At 37.4% G+C, this 22,061-nt stretch overlaps 1 protein-coding gene and 2 non-coding genes across 4 annotated transcripts; all 3 read right to left on the bottom strand.

The window, feature by feature from the left end:
- Positions 1-1,938: 1,938 nt before the first annotated feature.
- trnae-cuc (transfer RNA glutamic acid (anticodon CUC)) lies at positions 1,939-2,010 on the bottom strand. The gene has a single exon. It is a non-coding gene; the product is annotated as a tRNA-Glu (tRNA).
- Positions 2,011-16,614: 14,604 nt separating this feature from the next.
- Positions 16,615-16,687, bottom strand: trnak-cuu (transfer RNA lysine (anticodon CUU)). Its single transcript has one exon. It is a non-coding gene; the product is annotated as a tRNA-Lys (tRNA).
- Positions 16,688-17,882: 1,195 nt separating this feature from the next.
- On the bottom strand, positions 17,883-20,258 carry LOC117409992 (DNA dC->dU-editing enzyme APOBEC-3C-like). 2 transcript variants are annotated; one of them, XM_034913322.2, is made up of 4 exons: positions 20,138-20,254; positions 19,365-19,774; positions 19,040-19,149; positions 17,883-18,779 (listed from the first exon to the last, which is right to left on the bottom strand). In XM_034913322.2, the coding sequence occupies exons 1-4, from the start codon at positions 20,245-20,247 to the stop codon at positions 18,735-18,737; spliced, it is 675 nt and encodes a 224-aa protein (XP_034769213.2). In that variant the 5' UTR covers positions 20,248-20,254; the 3' UTR covers positions 17,883-18,734. The 2 variants fall into 2 exon arrangements, with proteins under 2 accessions (XP_034769213.2, XP_058877876.1); XM_059021893.1 differs by having other exon boundaries at positions 17,883-19,149; positions 20,138-20,258.
- Between the last annotated feature and the right edge of the window lie 1,803 nt (positions 20,259-22,061).

Consider the following 22,061-nt stretch of genomic DNA (forward strand, 5'->3'; position numbering starts at 1 on the left):
TACTGTGGAACACATATAGGGAACCATATGTGCTCTATCCAAAAATGAACTTGCCTGCGACCTTTGACCTCTCCTTAAGTTAAAATGTAAAACTAGCTTATAACTCCTTACAGAGTGTATATATATATTGATGGTTACTATGGAACACAGATAGAAACCCATATATGCTCTATCCAAAAGTCACCTTGCATCTGACCTTTGACCTCTCTAAGGTCAAATGTAAAACTAGCTTATAACTCCTCCTAGTGTGTAGATAGGGTCATGGTTACTATGGTGTTTAAAGTTATAAATCATTGTGAGATAATGAACGAATGCAGTATTTTGAATTGAAATTGCTCCATAAAACTGTTCTGTTGCTGACAGTTGTGCTGCAATGCTACAGCTTGTCAAAACTGGTGTTGAGCTTGGAAGCCGTAAAACTGCCTGGCAGTTCTAATTATTTATTTATTTATTTATTTATCTATTTATTTATTTATTTATTTGGCAGACCCATTTATCCCAGGCGACTCACACAGGAGTCACAGAGCAGCACAGCACAGGGTTACAATGCAAGATTCATATTTAAACACAGTGCGGTTTACAGACAGTGCTGATAATACTAACACTGCTAGAATACAATATGAACTAGGAGGCAACAAGTTAGGATCACAGCGAGTTAGATCTACAGTGACAGATTAGCAGTGCAATAGTGCAAGGAGGTCAGCGAGTCCAGTGCAGAGCAGGAGGGGCGGATCAGATCTACAAGCGCGGTCTAAACAGGAGGAAATCGCCTGTAAGTGTCTGTTGCGCTACCACGATATGAAAATACTAAAACGGCGGCAGTGTAGAGGAGTGGGTAAGGTTCTGGTCTTGCAACCAGAAGGTTGTAAGTTTGAGTTTCGAAATTCAATTAATTTAAAAAGAAAACAAATGAGTTTTTGCAGGAATTAAAGCAAATAAAAAGAACACACCATGAAATTAAAAAGATGCTTTTTCCTTAGTTTTTCCTTGCATTTATACAACTGCATTCTACAGGAAAAGTACTATTCACAAATAACATAAAATAAAGAATTCAAATATTCTTTAAGATAAAAGAAAAAAAAAATCTATCTATCTATCTAGGGCTAGTCACGGCTCAAAAAGGCAAAATACAACGTTTCTGTGCGCTGAAGAGAACAGCACACGATTCAGAATAGTCCTGGCCTACGTGTAGTGTAAAAATAAAAACGAGTTGAGACGGCTGTATTGTACATAAAAAAATAACGAAAAGTGTAAATCCTAACAAGTCGAGACGGTCGAAGCATCAGGATTAACAAAACTGACGTCATTTACTTCTACGCGATCTGATTGGTTAGTTCTTGGTAGCGACACGGGCTATGATTGGTTAAAACTGCCATGATATTAACCAAGATTGAACATCGACTTTTGGTTGGATTGGAGCGTTAGCCGGACTGTGGGGTGAAACAGAGATTATAATGTACAGGCGTGCCGTTGGTAGTTGTTCAGCGGTCAAACTCTACACACACACACTGAGACACGCACGCAAACGCTCCAACGTGATGCTCTCTGCCGTGCTATTTCTGAGGTCACAGTGCCATCTTGTGATTTTATTCGGAACTCCAACACAGTATTCTCAAGATGCTTCTGTGTGTGTGTGTGTGTGTGTGTGTGTGTGTGTGTGTGTGTGTGTGTGTGTGTGTGTGTGTGTGTGTGTGTGTCTAATCTGCCAACTTTTCGTATCACAATGTTTTCTTTTTCACATGTAATGGCTAAATAAATAAATAAATAAAGACATAAATAAACAAAAAAATAAAAACATAAACCAGAGACTTATCATTATAATACAGCGCTTTGTGATGGTGGTCCACTATGAAAGGCGCTATATAAAATAAATATTGATTGATGATAATTACAATAATTCGATACAATTATGATAATTACATACAAAAAAATAAGACATTCCCTGACCGGGAATCGAACCCGGGCCGCGGCGGTGAGAGCGCCGAATCCTAACCACTAGACCACCAGGGAAGCTGTAAACAGCAGTCGCTACCCCCGGATTACCCCTGTCCTAAAATCACTGCATTGAAGACCGATTTTTTAACCGGGTAATTTTTTAAACATCCTTTTAAGGTTGTCTAGGGAACTGGTCCTTCATATCACGTGACGGTGAGAATCTCTCTGACAGCACGAAGCTCCTCAGGTCGCTGCTGTCCGTCACAGATGCCAAGTCCGCTTATAACAAGCGGGATCGGGCTTGTTTTTTGAGAGTCGCGGGTTGGAATTTGCATAAACACCCACCCTCTAACATGGGTTGCGCTTGTTTTGGGCTTTGATTTGAAAGGCGGTGACGCAACACTAGTAACCTTCCCCGTCTGTCTCGCACAACTCACTTTGTTGTTTATAAGACTTTTTGCAGGATACAGCAGTGTGGCGGAGTGTCCCGCCCCTATGTATTTATTAATTATTATTTGTATTTGTTTGCGGCGCAGATAAAAGCGCCGCGTCTTTTGTTATTTGTTTTTTATATTTAAAAACCCGTGAGGATGCGTGGCTGATCAGCTACTGATTATTTAACCCTATGACAGTCACGCATCCTTACTAAACGCGTGCAGACTGTGGCCGAGGGGTTAACTAGCCGTTAATTATCTTATTACCCCTCGGCCACAGTCTGCACGCGTTTGGTAAGGATGCGTGACTGTCATCTAGTTAAATAATCAGTAGCTGATCAGCCACGCATCCTCACGGGTTTTTAAATATAAAAAACAAATAACAAAAGACGCGGCGCTTTTATCCGCGCCGCAAACAAATACAAATAATAATTAATAAATACATAGGGGCGGGACACTCCGCCACAAGCAGGCAGTGGCAATTTTGGGCTGGAACTAATGCACTTCAGTCCGTTGCATCAGTATCTGCCACCTCCCTTTCAAGTGCCCACTTACCGTTGGCATGAAACTAATTTCATTTAACCACTTAACTAATTTTTCTCGTGTAAATGTCTCGAGTTTGGAAACCCCATGAATGACACATCTGAAGGTGTTCTGATATATTTGCACACGGCTGTTTGTATGAATGGAAGTTTTGGTCGGGAATTTACAACAGACGCACAATCCATTTTAATTGAAAAAAACCCACTTTATTGAATTTTAAACCTCAGCAAACACCTATTGAGAGCAGTAGACAAGTTATTATTATTATTATTATTATTATTATTATTATTATTATTATTATTATTATTATTTACAAACAATATAACATCTTTATTGAAACTGTGCGCTACAGTATAGTCTATAATAGCAAGGGCTCTTAGCATTATCAAGGGCATTAGACAGTAGATCAGTTGTCTGCTAATTCAACAACAGTGATTACTTTTTTACCATCTCTCTCTCTCTCTCTCTCTCTCTCTCTCTCTATATATATATATATATATATATATACTGTATATGGAACAAATGTCTATTGTCAAATATTTAAGTCACTGTATATCACTGTATTGTATGGAAAGTATTTGTTTAAACACATCATATATTAAATACGTGTTTCCATATAATTATAAAGATGCTAGTATTAAATAATAATAATAATAATAATAATAATAATAATCCACACAAACGAATAGATTTAATTTCAGATAGGTATAGATTCAAAATTAAAATCTGAATGTTTATTATAATGAGGAGAATAAACAAGACAAGTTTTTTTTTTCTCCAAATAATGATTTAGTTTACCCCCATTACAAAAGATTTAATTGCGTGAAATAATCGATTTTTTAAATTCTAAAATTACTCCACTCACAAAAAAAGGACACCCATACGTTGACAGATATGAATTACACTTAATTGAATAAAAGACAGTTGAAAGAGAAGCGTGTCTAAGCCTGTCATTAAAGCGCGTGGTGTTGGAGCTACAGTGTGAGGTCTATAATAAGAGATGACGCAGAGAGTGCAGATTGCTGCTTGTCCGGATCACGCCCGTGTCCCGCGCTGTTGGTTCCGCCGCTGTTTCTCAGTGGAAGCCCGGTTTTCTTTCTCAGTGGAAGCCTTGTAGGAAACAATCAAACACACTGCAAATGAAACACACAGGGGTTTTTTTCTGATAAACACGCACCCTGTGCGGGGCGGTATATACATGGTTCTGCTCCAGTTAAATAGCACAAGCACTTATTGTTTCGTCAGCCGTTTGTTCCCTTTCCAGGGGTGAGAAATCATTGAAAGACTGCGTTCAGTGTTAAGATTTCCAAAGCAGTTTAACATGGACCAAATAGATATCAAGTTCTGCTTTCGACATGATTGAGTATTTGTGTAAACTGAAATATCTTTATAATCTTCAGTTCAGTCTTCTGCCTAGCTACGAATGATAGATATATCATATGACATGCATATGGCTGGTTGATTACGCTTGTTAATACCATAGGATCACTAAGGGACGCTGGCCAGTGCTTATTGGTGGAATGCATCACGTGGTGTAGCGTCCCTCTTCCAACATGGTTGTATGATAATGCATGTAATGATATTTTAGGGATGCAGAAAGCTTGGCTTTGCCTCTGTCTATTTAGGGCTCATAAATAACCTTTGTTCCAGTTTTTTTCAATTTCATTCTTGAATAAACTCTTTTTGATTGACTTTATCTGAAGAAGATTGTTTTAATGGCAGCAGTGTGGAGTAGTGGTTAGGGCTTTGGACTCTTGACCGGAGGGTCGTGGGTTCAATCCCAGGTGGGGGACACTGCTGCTGTACCCTTGCGCAAGGTACTTTACCTAGATTGCTCCAGTAAAAACCCAACTGTATAAATGGGTAATTGTATGAAAAAAAAATAATATGATATCTTGTAACAATTGTAAGTCGCTCTGGATAAGGGTATCTGCTAAGAAATAAATAATTATAATAATTTTAAGAAGAAATCTAATCTTACAGCTTACCTGTTTTTCTCAGTGGAAGCCTCCTTGTCTTTCTCAGTGGAAGCCTCCTTGTCTTTCTCAGTGGAAAAATGCTTGTCTTTCTCAGTAGAAGCCTCCTTGTCTTTCTCAGTGGAAGCCTCCTTGTCTTTCTCAGTGGAAGCCTCCTTGTCTTTCTCAGTGGAAAAATGCTTGTCTTTCTCAGTTGAAGCCTCCTTGTCTTTCTCAGTAGAAGCCTCCTTGTCTTTCTCAGTAGAAGTCTCCTTGTCTTTCTCAGTGGAAGCCTCCTTCTCTTTCTCTGCTTTCTTTTTTCTTTCATCTTCCTAAAATATGAAAGAAGGAGCGATGACAGCGGTTGGTCATTTTATTTTATTTTCTTTTTATCTAAACATTTTTTTCTTCCTTTCTTTCTTTCTAAATGTTTATTTTTTGACTGTTTCTAAATGTTTTTTTTCTTTCTTTCTATTCCTTTTTCTTTCTTTCTTTCTTTTTTCTTTCTACCTTTCTTTCTAGTCACTTTTAACAGATCAGAATTTCTCAATTCAGCATATAACTCCTTCTTCAGCACTGTATTGTGATTATCAAAATTATCAGGTGTCCTTACAATTATCTCTTTCAGCATTTCAGCATAGAGTTTTGAATTTGCTTCAAGCGTTCGCCAGGGTCTAAATCCAGAGCCCTGACCACTACTCCACACTGCTGCCCTATGCAATGGGAGTCTTATTTTCATCCCTGTGTAATGATATTTCTTGGAACCCCGCTGCTTACTATTTAACCCAAGACACGACTTCAAGTTTAGCACAGAGAGAACGAAAGGGCATCAATGGAAGCCGAGTAGCTTAGAGCAGAAGGTAGGAAGAACTTTTTTACACAGAGAGTTATAAATGCGTGGAATAGCTGACCAGGTGATGTAGTAGGATCTAAAACACAGGGAACATTTTAGAAAAAACGAAGACAGATTCTGTGCTTTTAAATGGGACCGTCTGTCCGTCTCCCTTCAGCATCCCTGTTACCACATTCAAAACCTGTCATGACTTTTGAATAAAATACAGTAGCTGCTGTATCGATAGAGAACTAAACACAAACAAACCCATAAAAAGCATCTGGATGCAGAAGGTTGACACGTCTTTCTGTTTTATAAACAGTAGGTGTGTGTGTGTGTGTGTGTGTGTTTGGATAATGATTTTAGCACACAATCACCCTGGAAAGTACTTTGGGCTTGGCGAGGCTCAGCCCCGGCACCTCTGGGCTTGACGAGTCTCAGCCCGACACCTCTTCAACTATGAAAGTTAATAATGCCATAACACGTGTAACAGGATCAAGAATGCCCTGTTCAAATTTATTTTACACTTGTATGTTATTATTTTTATAAAATTATTTTATTGATTTGATTAGTGCACACTTTGTGCTGGCTGACAGTTTTTGATAATTGATTTGTATGACGATATGTTGGCTTCTCCACCCGCTTCCCTGTGTTTGCCCTGTTGAGCACCTAGTAATTGAATTATTGATCAATTTATGCACCTGAATATAAATAGCACGTTTTCACAAACGGGATGGCCATCCTGGGGTTTGTGTGTCTGTGCAGGCGTGGGAACGCAGTGTTTGGAGCGGGGAACGACAAGTGAGAGAGACTGAAACGGATCAGTAAATGTAGCATACCGACAATAAGTATTGGTCTGATGGTATGCCGGTGTGGAATAATGAACGCGAACGTCCCGAGTGTTTTTAGCCTATTTGGTAGTCGATTGGAGTTTAAGAAGAACATAGAATGGGCTATTTTGTGATGCAGGTTTCTCTCTCGCTCTCTGTGTGTGTTCCCTCCCCTGCACGGACATTGTGTGTGTGTGTGGTGTGGGTATTTGTACTTTTGAACTGTGGTATTGTTTGTTTTGATAGTTTTATCATGTCCTTGAACGTGTATCTCCTCTTTATTGCTGGGTAGCAGCGTTGTTGTATTTGCACTTTAATCCATGACCTCATTCATGTGAACCTTGTTTAACTGCTTGAAATCTTGCTATCTGTTAGCTGGTGAATGGAATTGTTTTATTGTATTATTATTATTTGTTTATTTAGCAGACGCCTTTATCCAAGGCGACTTACAGAGACTAGGGTGTGTGAACTATGCATCAGCTGCAGAGTCACTTACAACTACGTCTCGCCCGAAAGACGGAGCACAAGGAGGTGAAGTGACTTGCTCAGGGTCACACAATGAGTCAGTGGCTGAGGTGGGATTTGAACCTCCTGGTTACAAGCCCTTTTCTTTAACCACTGGACCACACAGCCTCTGTTTGAAACTAGGTGTTGCTATTGGAAGTTTACAATAAACTAGCTCCCTGTCTTCTGTTTTGCTGAGTTCATATATCATCTCTTCCCCCCCCCCCCAAAATAAATAAATAAATAAATAAATAAATAAATAAAATAAACAGAGACAGCACTGGCAGAGACATTTAATGATTTTACCAGTTCAGCTGCGCGCCATAAAGATGACAGTGGCTGCGAAAGAAGAACTGCGACCCTATTGTCGTTTTTTTACACATAAATGAGCTCACTTGATCTGAAAAAACGTCATGAACGATGCAAGCAAATTTCTACACTATGCGTTTGATTGAACGAGTCATACCCGACACGCTTCAATATGAAAGCTGAACATTCATTTCAATAAACAATGACAAATTAAGAACGGGCTCCTTTGAATACCTCTGCTTCCGATTTTTACTACTGCTTAATAACAGGAACAACATTTTTTTTGGTGTCGAAAAACACGTTCATGTTGTTTGTACGCCTACCCGCACGCAAGAAAATTACCCTGCTATCTTCCCCAATTCAAAAACATATAGAAAAGAACAATTACATTTTATCTCGCATATATATATATATATATATATATATATATATATATATATATATATATATATATATATATATATATATGCTACATAAAATCCCCGGGTGCATATGTAATTTTTCATGGTAATATAAAACAATATATTAATGTCCTTATTGTTCTCATAACTATATATATCTATTAGTCCTATGCCATTAATGACATATTTACAGAGAACGGTAAATATGTTTAGAAATAGCGTTTATTGTATTCTGAAAATCCGTTTTTATTTCTGTTTAAATCAAATATGAATTCATATTGATTCTTTGTGTCGTTTCATTCCAGTTAGACTTTGTATTTTATTGTTTGGTTTTTAAAGCTTGTGATGAATTATTTTTTAGTTTGTCCAATAAAATGGATCAGCTGTCCTTCTCTTTGCCTGTGAAGGTATTGTAAACAGGAGAGGGAAGGTTCTCCAGTCGCCAGGTTTGAAAAGCCATCGTCCAGACCGGTTATTTACATTCAGATCATTTTACACACATCTGAAGAATCGCTCAGCCCTTTGACACGCCATTAATACACACGCAGACACACACACACACACACACACACACACACACACACATAAACACAGACACATAAACACTCTGACACACACACACATACACACAGTCACACAAACACACTGACACACATACACACACACACACACATAAACACAGTCACATAAACACACTGACACACACACACACACACACACACACACACACACAGTTGTTTTATATATATATATATATATATATATATATATATATATATATATATATATATATAGATATATATAAACATTTTAAAAAATGAAAAATATATTTCCAAAACTAAGCGCCGGTAGCGGCTTTTAGTTTTATAGTCTATCGGACGCAAAATTTGATGATATAAGTAAAGCAAGAGTTTACATTTCTATATAATAATAATAATAATAATAATACTAATAATAATAATAATAATAATAATAATAATAATAATAATAATACAATATATTGGAAATATATATTATGATGTAAAAACTGTTCACATTTATTCGAACACCCCATTGCTTCTGTAGTTTTGATTTGTTGTGCAAATGAAATCAAACCACTGACACTGAAAATGATCAAAACAGGCAAATGAGCGATTCTCTCATTTAATGGATGACTTTAATAGGCCACACATGCAATTAATTTCAAACAGTCAGAGAAAAGGCACACGGAGCCACACGCGGTCAAACGCACGAGACTTTTTGGAAGCTGTTTAAGACGCCTGATTAAAGCACAAAGCTTTTCCCACACAGGAGCGCCTGTTGTTTCTATATCGCCGATTACTGAGCGGAGATTGAAATTCTCATAGACTGAGGTGTTTTCATGCAGGCAGCTATATAAAGGATATCGATGACAGGTCTGGAGGTGTTCTGATACATTTGCACATGACTGTACATACCGAGAAAGACAACGATCTAACTCTGGTGTTTAGTTTTTTTTTTTTAATTGTGTTTGATAATTCACTCAGTGAACACAGTATGTCTTTTAAAAGGTGGACATAACAAAACTGTACAATTTAACATTCAACGACTGTTCTGTTAAGTATTAAAAAAATAGGATTAGGTGTTCTGATATCTTTGCACACGACTGTTTGTATGAATAGATGTTTTGGTAAGGAATTTACAACAGACACGCAATCCATTTGAATTGAAAAAAAACTTTATTGAATTTTAAACCACAGCAAACACCTATTGAGATTAGTAGACAGGTTATTATCTAACAATAGAATATATCTTTATTGAAACAGTGCGTTTGTGCGCTACAGTATCGTCTATAATAGCAAGGGCTCTTAGCATTATCAAGGGCATTAGACAGCAGTAATTACTTTTCTTACAACTGAAGAAGGTCTTTTGTCCGAAACGTCCTGAAATAAATAATTTTAAAATAATTTAAACATTTTGTGTACATCAAAAATGGATTGTCTAATAATAATAATAATAATAATAATAATAATAATAATAATAATGTACACCCAACTTTGCATAATAAGGCTATAATTCTATCGAGGGTTTCTGGTGACATATTTAAACCACAAGAGCGCTAGCTCCCTGTCTTCTGTTTTGCTGAGTTCATGTATCATCCCAACAAAAAATAATAATAATATTTCCCCCTAACCAACAGTTTTATTTTCATATAGGTATAGATTCAAAATTGAAGTATGAATGATTTAATATCATGGTGAAAATAAACAAGACAAGTTTTTTTTTTCTCCAAATAATGATTTAGTTTTCCCTCCTTTGCAAAAGATTTAATTGCGTGAAATAATCGATTAAAAGCCCATAACATGTTTAAAATACACACATAAAAAAGGACACCCACACGCTGACAGGTATGAATGATACTTAATTGAATAAAAGACAGTTGAAAGAGAGGCGTGTCTAAGCCTGTCATTAAAGCGTGTGGTGTTGCAGCTACAGAGTGAGGTCTGTAATAAGAGATGACGCAGAGAGTGCAGATTGCTGCTTGTCCGGATCACACCCGTGTCCCGCGCTGTCGTTTCCGCCGCTGTTTCTCAGTGGAAGCCCGGTTTTCTTTCTCAGTGGAAGCCTTGTAAGAAACAATCAAACACTATGCAAATGAAACACACAGGGGTTTTTTTCTGATAAACACGCACCCTGTGCGGGGCGGTATACACATGGTTCTGTTCCAGTTAAATAGCACAAGCTCTTATTGTTTCGTCAGCCGTTTGTTCCCTTTCCAGGGGTGAGAAATCATTGAAAGACTGCGTTCAGTGTTAAGATTTCCAAAGCAGTTTAACATGGACCAAATTTATGAACCATGGAATTCTGCAGGAACACAGTTTCGCAGTGATTAGCAGTTTCCTCCTTTTGCAAGAGTTTGCAAACCACAGAGAAAGAGGAAGTCTTGTACTGACTTCAGATCAGTCACAACTGTTGCATTTATGTTACGTTGAGCGATATGCTTACAGAAACGTTTTAATATTTTTACTGTATCGATATAGGTGACGTAAATTGTGTTAAAAGCCGCTGATTAGCTGTCAACACATATCAAGTTCTGCTTTCGACATGATTGAGTATTTGTGTAAACTGAAATATCTTTATAACCTTCAGTTCAGTCTTCTGCATAGCTACGAATGATAGATATATCATATGACATGCATATGGCTGGTTGATTACGCTGTTAATACCATAGGATCACTAAGGGACGCTGGCCAGTGCTTATTGGTGGAATGCATCACGTGGTGTAGCGTCCCTCTTCCAACATGGTTGTATGATAATGCATGTAATGATATTTTAGGGATGCAGAAAGCTTGGCTTTGCCGCTGTCCATTTAGGGCTCATAAATAACCTTTGTTCCAGTTTTTTTTCAATTTCATTCTTGAATAAACTCTTTTTGATTGACTTTATCTGAAGAAGATTGTTTTTAAGAAGAAATCTAATCTTAAAGCTTGCTTGTCTTTCTCAGTTGAAGCCTCCTTGTCCTTCTCAGTGGAAGCCTCCTCTTTCTCAGTGGAAGCCTCCTTTTCTTTCTCAGTGGAAGCCTCCTTGTCTTTCTCAGTAGAAGCCTCCTTGTCTTTCTCAGTTGAAGCCTCCTTTTCTTTCTCAGTTGAAGCCTCCTTGTCTTTCTCAGTAGAAGCCTCCTTGTCTTTCTCAGTGGAAGCCTCCTTTTCTTTCTCAGTTGAAGCCTCCTTGTCTTTCTCAGTGGAAGCCTCCTTGTCTTTCTCAGTGGAAGCCTCCTTGTCTTTCTCAGTGGAAGCCTGCTTGTTTTTCTCAGTGGAAGCCTCCTTCTCTTTCTCAGTGGAAGCCTCCTCTTTCTCAGTGGAAGCCTCCTTTTCTTTCTCTACTTTCTTTTTTCTTTCATCTTCCTAAAATATGAAAGGAGCGATGACAGCGGTTGGTAATTTGATTTATTTATTTATTTATTTTCTTTCTTTCTAAACATTCTTTCTACCTTTCCTTCTAAATGTTTATTTTTTTGACTGTTTCTTTCTAAACGGTTTGTTTTTCTTTCTTTCTGTTCCTTTTTCTTTCTTTTAACAGATCAGAATTTCTCGATTCAGCATATAACTCTTCAGCACTGTATTGTGATTATCAAAATGATCAGGTGTCCTTACAATTATCTCTTTCAGCATTTCAGCATAGAGTTTTGAATTTGCTTCAAGCTCTCGCCAGGGTCTAAATCCACTGCCATTAACAAAGCGATCAAAACAGTCCTGGAAATCTGAATAAAGGAACACAAGACACAAGTCAATCCCTATGAACCCATAAACTCTCTGTATCTATACAGTCACAGCAATCAAAGCGACTGACACACCTTATACTCTGAAAACTAGACTTCAGGTTGTTTGTGTGTGATTCTTCTGACACATCTCCAAAGCAGAAAACAAAACGGATTGTCTAATAATAATAATAATAATAATAATAATAATAATAATAATAATAATAATAATAATAATAATAATAATAAAGATAATAATCACCTGTTAAGGTCATCACTTTTAAGTCAATTCTTTCATGTCGTTCAAGATTGCCTAAGCCCTCTCTGCAACGTTTAATTTTTTCTTCATGTTTGTTTACAATTTTGTTATTCCCATAATACAGCCGGGAGGCAAATATATTCAGCTTCACATTGGGGTGCTTCTCCATAAATGTAATTATTTCAGGTGCGCATGTATCACAGGGGCTCCAGGAAACGTACCAGGTTATTTCAGCTTGAATTGCAGATTCGTTTTGCCGCAAGCAGATCATTTCTGCATGTCGTTTCCTATTTCTGTGCACCTTTAAATTCTCAGCCCCGTCGTGCTCCTTCAGAATCTGGCACAGCCACGTTTCCTTTAGGCCTGTGGCGTATCGCAGGTTTTTAAACTGTTTAGTGAAATCACAACTGGAGATTTTTTTCATTTTGATAAAAAGGACTGGGGGAAAAAAAAGTTGACAAAAAACAGTAGTGTCTAGTAACATCAAAACTGGATTCCTGTGAAATATCTGTGTCTATATAATATGTCTATATTACTCTGGATTGGTGCTCTGGACTCTTGCCCAGAGGGGTGTGGGTTCAATCCCAGGTGGGGGAGACTGCTGCTGTACCCTTGAGCAAGGTACTTTACCTAGATTGCTCCAGTAAAAACCCAACTGTATAAATGGGTTATTGTATGTAAAAATAATGTAATTGTATGTAAAAATAATGTGATATCTTGTAAGCCACCCTGGATAAGGGCGTCGGCTAAGAAATTAATGATTTAAATTCTATTCTCAATTGACCACATCATACTTTTTTTTTTTCCAATACCAGAAATTAGTTTTGATATCAATTTCTTAAAACAGATCACTTATCTCATCATTTGCAGTTTGTCTTTGAGCTCACTATGCTAATCCATTCACCTCTCAGTCACTCACCTGGGGTATGAATTGATCCTGCTGTCTGCATCAGAAGAGGACCAGAGTTTTTTTGATAGCATATTCTCTGTCCATAGTGTATTTATATAGTACTCAACACAATGTACATATTGTCTCATATCTCATGCAAAGACCACAAACCCTTTATCATTACAATAACAAAAAAAATGTACAGAGGCTGATGTTATTAATAGAGCGTTAGTTCCTTTAATATTATCCATAAATCAGCTGGTCTAAACAATAGCTGTGTGTTCTTAATAGGAGTGTACCGATACTCGTATTTACATACTAATTATCTTTAAAGAGGGGCCGAAAAATATTACATTACACGTGCCCAATGAAAGGGCTTTGAAACTATATAGGTCTATTAGTCCCATGCCATTAATGACATATTTATAGAGAACGGTAAATATGTTTAGAAATAGCGTTTATTGTATTCTGATGATCCGTTTTTATTTCTGTTTAAATCAAATATGAATTCATATTGATTCTTTGTGTCGTTTCATTCCAGTTAGACTTTGTATTTTATTGTTTGGTTTTTAAAGCTTGTGATGAATTATTGTTTAGTTGGTCCAGTAAAATGGATCAGCTGTCCTTCTCTTTGCCTGTGAAGGTATTGTTAACAGGAGAGGTAAGGTTCTCCAGTCGCCAGGTTTGAAAAGCCATCGTCCAGACCGGTTATTTACATTCAGATCATTTTACACACATCTGAAGAATCGCTCAGCCCTTTGACACGCATTTAATACACAAACACACACACACAAACACACACACACACACACACACAAACACACACACACACAAACACACACACATAAACACACACACACACACACACACACACATAAACACAGACACACACATAAACACAGACACACACACACACACACACACACACACACACACAGACACCTAAACACTCTGACACACACACACACACATAAACACAGACACCTAAACACTCTGACACACACACAGACACCTAAACACTCTGACACACACACATAAACACAGACACATAAGCACTCTGACACACACACACACACACATAAACACAGACACATAAACACTCTGACACACACACACACACACACACACAAACACAGACACATAAACACTCTGACACACGCACACACACACACACACACACAGATATATATATATATATATATATATATGTATATATAGATAGATAGATATATATAGATAGATAGATATATCTATATCTATCTATCTATCTATCTATTTATTTATTTATTTATTTATTTATTTATTTATTTATTTATTTATTTTTAATTGCTGATTTCAGCAGAGAACAGAATTTGCCGATCAGAATGTGATGCGTTCTGACTGAGGTTTTGGTAAGGTATTTAATATTTAATTTATTTTTTCGTATTTATTGGTTCATGTTGTCGATACTTACTGTAAAGTGTGTATGAACTTTGGTTTTTTTTTTTGGTGATACCTGTTTGATAGAGTTGTTTGAAATATGTATATAAATATATCTATAAAACATATATATATATATATAAACATTTTAAAAAATGAAAATTATATTTACAAAACTAAGCGCCGGTAGCGGCTTTTAGTTTTATAGTCTAGGGACGCAAAATTGGTGATATAAGTAAAGCAAGAGTTTACATTTCTATAATAATAATAATAATAATAATAATAATAATAATAATAATAATAATAATACAATATATTGGAAATATATATGATGATGTAAAAACTGTTCACATTTATTCGAACACCCCATTGCTTCTGTAGTTTTGATTTGTTGTGCAAATGAAATCAAACCACTGGAACTGAAAATGGTCAAAATAGCCAAATTAGCGATTCTCTCATTTAATTGATGACTTTAATAGGCCACACGTGCCATTAATTTCAAACAGCGAGAGGAAAGGAACACGGAGCCACACGCGTTCAAACGCAGGACACTTTTTAGAAGTTGTTTAAGACGCCTGATTAAAGCACAAAGCGGTCTAACATTTTCACACACAGGAGCGCCTGTTGTTTCTATATCCCTGATTACTGAGCGGAGATTGAAATTCTCACACCCTGAGGTGTTTTCATGCAGACGGGTACATAAAGGATATCGATGACACATCTGGAGGTGTTCTGACACATTTGCACACGGCTGATTGTATGAGTTTGATGGTATCATATTCTCTGTCCATAGTGTATTTATATAGTACTCAACAAAATGTACATATCTGATATCTCATGCAAATAACACGATCCCTTATCATTCCAATAACAATGAAAGTGTAGAAGCTGATGTTATTAACAGAGTGTTCGTTCCTTTAATATTATCCATAGATCAGCTGGTCTAAACAATAGCTGTGTGTTCTTAATAGCAGCGTACCGATACTCGTATTTACATAGTAATTATCTTTAAAGAGGGGCCGAAAAATATTACATTACACGTGCCCAATGAAAGAGCTCTGAAACAGAGTTTAAAGGTCTGAGTGTAAAAAGATGTCAGGATGCTAACAATGAAAAGAAAAATACAGGTAACGTTATTTAAACAGTTGTAGCAAACCGTGGGGACGTGTAATGCAGGGATGGTAATCAGACTCCTGTTCCACAGCAGTGTCACCCAGTCCAGGTTTTACTACCAGCTTGATCAGCCCCAAGTCTTTTGCCTTTTTTTTCAGTGAATAGAATTTAATTAATAGAGAATAAAAAACAAACCAAGCTCACAATTATAGCTACTCTAATAGTGCATACACACAAAGCGAATAAAAATCGGACGGGCAAAAACACATAGTCGTCCCTCCCTGCCCTGGAATCAAAGAGTAGGGTTGATTGCCTAGGTATAAAGTCCTTTTTTGTACTGCGGTTGCCCTTAATTTATTTTCCGCACCTGCTCCTCCGTTGTATATGATGTAGAATACGTGATTATAAAATCTAACACTGGTACGTACAGTACTTTTTCAGATAAACGTGTTATGATTTCGAATGTGCGCTTCTATCAGTAGTTAGCAAGTTAGGATCACAGCGAGTTAGATCTACAGTGACAGATTAGCAGTGCAATAGTGCAAGGATAGCGCATCAGCTGAGGATCCAGTGACGAGGTGCTGAGGTCAGGCGAGTCCAGCGCAGAGCAGGAGGGGCGGAGCAGGAGATCTGCAAGCGCAGTCTAAACAGGGGGGTGTGGAGGAGGCGGGGAGAGGCGGTCCTGAAGTTGTTCGGTAGTTGTTTCCACCACAGAAGGGCTGGGGAAGAGAAGGAGCGGGAGGATGGAGAGTGGAGAGGAGGCAGGACAGGCCAGTATAGTGGAGGAGCGGAGAGGGCGAGAGGGAGTGTAGGATCAGTGTGAATGAGATCCTCTTATCTTTGGGACAGCTGGTCACTGCCCTGTAACACCTGTAAATCGCCTTGGAATAAAGACGCCTACCAAATAAATAAACAATAATAACAATAATGCATCTCCCGAGACGCCGACTGTAATAATGTCACAAAAAAAGGAGCCGCCCAACGTGGGGCTCGAACCCACGACCCTGAGATTAAGAGTCTCATGCTCTACCGACTGAGCTAGCCGGGCTGTGGAAGTGAACCGGAGGTCATAATGTACAGGAGTGACGTCTGTAGCTGTTGTGCGTTCCGTTGCTGTAGTAAGTCATTCAGCAGACGCTTTTACCAAATCGATTTACAGAGACTAGGAGGGTGAACTCTGCATCATCAACAGCTGTTGCTGCTGCTGCAGAGTCACTTCCTATAGGACCTAACTGACACAAAAAGGATTGAGCACAAACACACAGATACACACACAGACACGCATAGAGATACACACACACACACACACACACACACACACACACACACACACACGGAGACACACATTCACACAGATACACACACACTGATAAACAGTCACGCTCCAACGTGATGCTCTCCGCGATTCTATTTCTGAGGTCACACTGCCATCTTCTGGTTGTATTCGGAACTCCAACTCAGTATTTCTAAGAGAAAAGATGCGTCACCGTGTGCAGTGTGTGTGCGTGTGTGTAATGAAATATTATTACACCCCAATCGGGCGGTTACAATTTGTGAATACTGGACAGGAAAGGAAAGCGACAGCTTACATCTGTATATAATAATAATAATAATAATAATAATAATAATAATAATAATAATATAGTGATATAAGAACTCTCGGCAGTGCGCATGTTTATTAAACATCCCATTGCTTCTGTAGTTTTGATTTGTTGTACAGATGAAACCAAACCACTGCAATTCATTTCAAAGAGTCAGAGGAAAAGAACACGGCGCCACACGCGGTCAAATGCAGGAGGCTTTTTTTAGAAGCTGTTTAAGACGCCTGATTAAAGCACAAAGCAGGCTAACATTTTCACACACGAGCGCCTATTGTTTCTATATCACTGTTTACTGAGCGGAGATTGAAATTCTCACACCCGGAGGTGTTTTCATGCAGGCGGGTATATAAAGGATATCGATGACACGTCTGGAGGTGTGCCGATACATTTGCAGATGACTGTACATACCGAGAAAGACACCGATCTAACTCTGGTGTTTAGTTTTTTTGTGTTTGATAATTCACTAGTTGAAGATAGTATGTCTTTTAAAAGGTGGACATGTACAATTTAACATTCACCGACTGTTGTTCGGTTAAATATTTAAAAAAATAGAATTAGGTGTTCTGATATATTTGCACACGACTGTTTGTATGAATAGATGTTTTGGTAAGGAATTTACAACAGACACACAATCCATTTGAATTGAAAAAAAAACTTTATTGAATTTTAAACCACAGCAAACACCTATTGAGATCAGTAGACAGGTTATTATCTAACAATAGAATATCTTTATTGAAACAGTGTGTTTGTGCGCTACAGTATCGTCTATAATAGCAAGGGCTCTTAGCATTATCAAGGGTATTAGACAGGAGATCAGTTGTCTGCTAATTCAACAGCCGTGATTTAAACCATTTTGTGTACATCAAAAATGGATGGTCTAATAATAATAATAATAATAATAATAATAATAATAATAATAATAATAATGTACACCCAACTTTGCATAATAAGGCTATAATTCTATAGAGGGTTTCTGGTGACATATTTAAACCACAAGAGCGCTAGCTCCCTGTCTTCTGTTTTGCTGAGTTCATATATCATCCCAACAAAAAATAATAATAATATTTCCCCCTATCCAACAGATTTATTTTCATATAGGTATAGATTCAAAATTGAAGTATGAATGTTTTAATATCATGGTGAGAATAAACAAGACAAGTTTTTTTTCTCCAAACAATGATTTAGTTTTCCCTCCTTTGCAAAAGATTTAATTGCGTGAAATAATCGATTAAAAGCCCATAAAATGTTTAAAATACACACATAAAAAAGGACACCCATACGTTGACAGGTATGAATGACACTTAATTGAATAAAAGACAGTTGAAAGAAGGCGTGTCTAAGCCTGTCATTAAAGCGTGTGGTGTTGCAGCTACAGAGTGAGGTCTATAATAAGAGATGATGCAGAGAGTGCAGATTGCTGCTTGTCCGGATCACGCCCGTGTCCCGCGCTGTCGGTTCTGCTGCTCTTTCTCAGTGGAAGTCTGCTGCTGTGTTTCATGCAGGCAGCCGCAGCGCACAGGGGAGTCTGGGATCAGCGCCCTAAAATATGAAACAGAGTTATCAACAGCAGTGATCCAGCTTCTATAATCAGCATTCGCGTTTGCCAGCAGTTATATACCTTCGTTCACTCTTTTTTCTTTCTTTCTTTCTTTCTTTCTTTCTTTCTTTCTTTCTTTCTTTCTTTCTTTCTTTCTTTAATTTATTTTTATTCTTTCATTCTGTCTATCTAGTCGATTTTCAGTGTATAACTCCTGCTTCAGCTCTGCATTGTGATTATCACAAGTATCACGTGTCCTTACAGTTATCTCTTTCAGTATAGCCGCATATATTTCTGAGTTCCCAGGAGGGTCTGCCCAGGTCTCAAATCCAGTTCCTTCTCCAACAAAGCGATCAAAACAGTCCTTGAAATCTGAATAAAGGAACACAAGACACAAGTCAGTCCCTATGAACCCATAAACTCTCTGTATCATTACAGTCACAGCAATCAAAGCGACTGACACACCTTATACCCTGAAAACGAGACTTCAGGTTGTTTGTGTGTGATTCTTCTGACACCTCCCCAAATCAGAAAACAAAACGGATTGTCTAATAATAATAATAATAATAATAATAATAATAACTCACCTGTTAAGGTCATCACTTTTAAGCCAATTCTTTCATGTTGTGAAAGAGCTCTTAAGCCCTTCCTGTGAGAACTTGATTGATGGCGGAAGAGCCGGGAAACGAAGATATTCAGCTTCACATTATGGTGCTTCTCCACAAATTCAATTATTTGAGGCGCGCATCTTTCGCAGGAGCTCCAGGACAGGTACCAGGTTATTTCATATCGATCAGCCTTTTTAATTGCAACTTCGTTTGCCTGCAGGCAGATTTCCTCTGCGTGTTTAGATCCTTCGTTTTCGAACACCTGTAAAGCGCCCTCACCCCCGTTCACTCTCCGAATCTGGCACAGCCAAGTTTTGTTTCTGCCCGTGGCATGTTGCAAGTTTTCAAATTGTAAAGTGAAATCATGACCGTTCATTTTGATAAAAGAGCTGAAAAAAAATAAAGTAGACAAAAAGCCATCGCAGCCAGTGAGAGAGGGTTTCTGAAACCGCGATTAATAAACTTGGTGAATTTCGTTCTCGTCTCATTCGAGGGACAACGGCACTGGTTTCCTATGAAAAAGCTTTAGATTGCGATCTATATACTATGTCTATATTGGGATTATATTTTTTAATTTAAAATCAATTTCTCAATTTTTAAATTCCATTTCTCAATTGACCACATTTTAACTTTTTTTTTTCAATAACGGAAATTAGTTTTGATTTTCATTTCTTAAACAGATCACTTATCTCTTTATTTGCAGTTTGACTTGGAGCTCACTATGCTAATCCATTCAACTCTCAGTCACTCACCTGAGTCTGTGTGATGAATTGGTTTTGCTGTCTGGGTCGGAAGACGGTATCATATTCTCTGTCCACAGTGTATTTATATAGTACTCAACACAATGGGATGCTGCGTACATCTCTTGAAAAACTAGATCACGAGCCCTTAAAATTAAAATGCTGATGATAAATAGATAATTAATTCCTTTAATATTATTCATAGATCACCTGGTCTAAGAGAAATAGCTCTGTATTGTTAATAGGGGTGTGCTGATACTCGCATGCACGTAGGTATTTGTTCACAGGTATTACAAAGAAACACTAGGAAACCAGGGTGTATTCATAATTCATGAGGCACAGGTAACAAATAAATCAAAACAAGCCTATGTATAATTGTTTTGTTTTCAAAACAAGAATAGCTGTCCTTCCCTCACCGTGAACTCCCAATGAAAATATGTTACAAATCCAGAAATTAGCACTGATTCATCACGTAAACATGCCCTTTCCACAATCCTACCCTAGACATATCGCCTATCCTGCTGTGACAACGTGTGTGTGTGTGTGTGTGTGTGTGTGTGTGTGTGTGTGTGTGTGTGTGTGTGTGTGTGTGTGTGTGTGTGTGTGTGTGTGTGTGTGTGTGTGTGTGTGTGTGTGTGTGTGTGTGTGTGTGTGTGGACATGGGGCAGCAGTGTAGAGTAGTGGTTAGGGCGCTGGACTCTTGACCGGAGGGTCGTGGGTTCAATCGCAGGTGGGGGACACTGCTGCTGTATCCTTGAGCAAGGTACTTTACCTAGATTGCTCCAATAAAAACCCAACTGTATAAATGGGGAAATGTATGTAAAAATAATGTGATATCTTGTAACAATTGTAAGTCACCCTGGATAAGGGCGTCTGCTAAGAAATAAATAGTGTGTGTGTGTGTGTGTGTGTATATATATATATATATATATATATATATATATACATATTATTATTATTTATTTCTTAGCAGACCATATATATATATATATATATATATATATATATATATATATATATATATATATATATATATATATATATATATATATATACATTTTCAGCATTGTGGAGTAGTGGTTAAGGCGCTGGACTCTTGACCAGAGGGTCGTGGGACGCTCTTGTTGTACCCTTGAGCAATAGTAATTACCTTTATTCATGAGACATAGGTATTAAATAAGCCAAAAACACACCTCTTTATTATTGTTTCATTTTCAAAAACAAGAAAAACTGGCCTTCCCTCACGGTGAACTCACAAAGAAAATATGTTAGAAATCCAGAAAATACAACTGATTAGTAACGTAAACGTGCTCCATATATATATACATATATATATATATATATATATATATATATATATATATATATATATATATATATATATATATATATAAATACAAGGAACTTGACAGAGCTTGAACAGTTTTGTAAAGAATGATCAAATATTGCCAAATCTAGATGCGCAAAGTTGGTAGAGACCTATCCTAACAGACTCACAGCTGTAATTGCTGCCAAAGGTGCTTCCAACAAGTAGTAACTCGGGGGGATGGAGACTTGTCCAAGTATGATCTTTCAGTTTTGTATTTAATATATATATATATATATATATATATATATATATATATATATATATATATATATATATATATATATATAATTTTTATCAATAAAAACTTTTTCCCCCTTTAACAGTGTGGATTATGGTGTGTAGATAAGTGGGAAAAAAATCCTCATTTAAATGCATGAAACTCTGAGGCACTGACACAACAAAATGTGAAAAAAAGTTCAAGGGGGTGTAGACTTTCTATAGGCACTGTATCTATAAATACATTTTCGTATTCTGATTCATTGTCAGTGTGTGTGTGTGTGTGCCGATATACGGGTCTTCGCAGTGCTGTTCAATTGGGATGTCAATTCATTGAATTGTGATACAGTA

Source organism: Acipenser ruthenus, unplaced genomic scaffold (genome assembly GCF_902713425.1).
Source record: "Acipenser ruthenus unplaced genomic scaffold, fAciRut3.2 maternal haplotype, whole genome shotgun sequence".
Classification (NCBI taxonomy): domain Eukaryota; kingdom Metazoa; phylum Chordata; class Actinopteri; order Acipenseriformes; family Acipenseridae; genus Acipenser; species Acipenser ruthenus.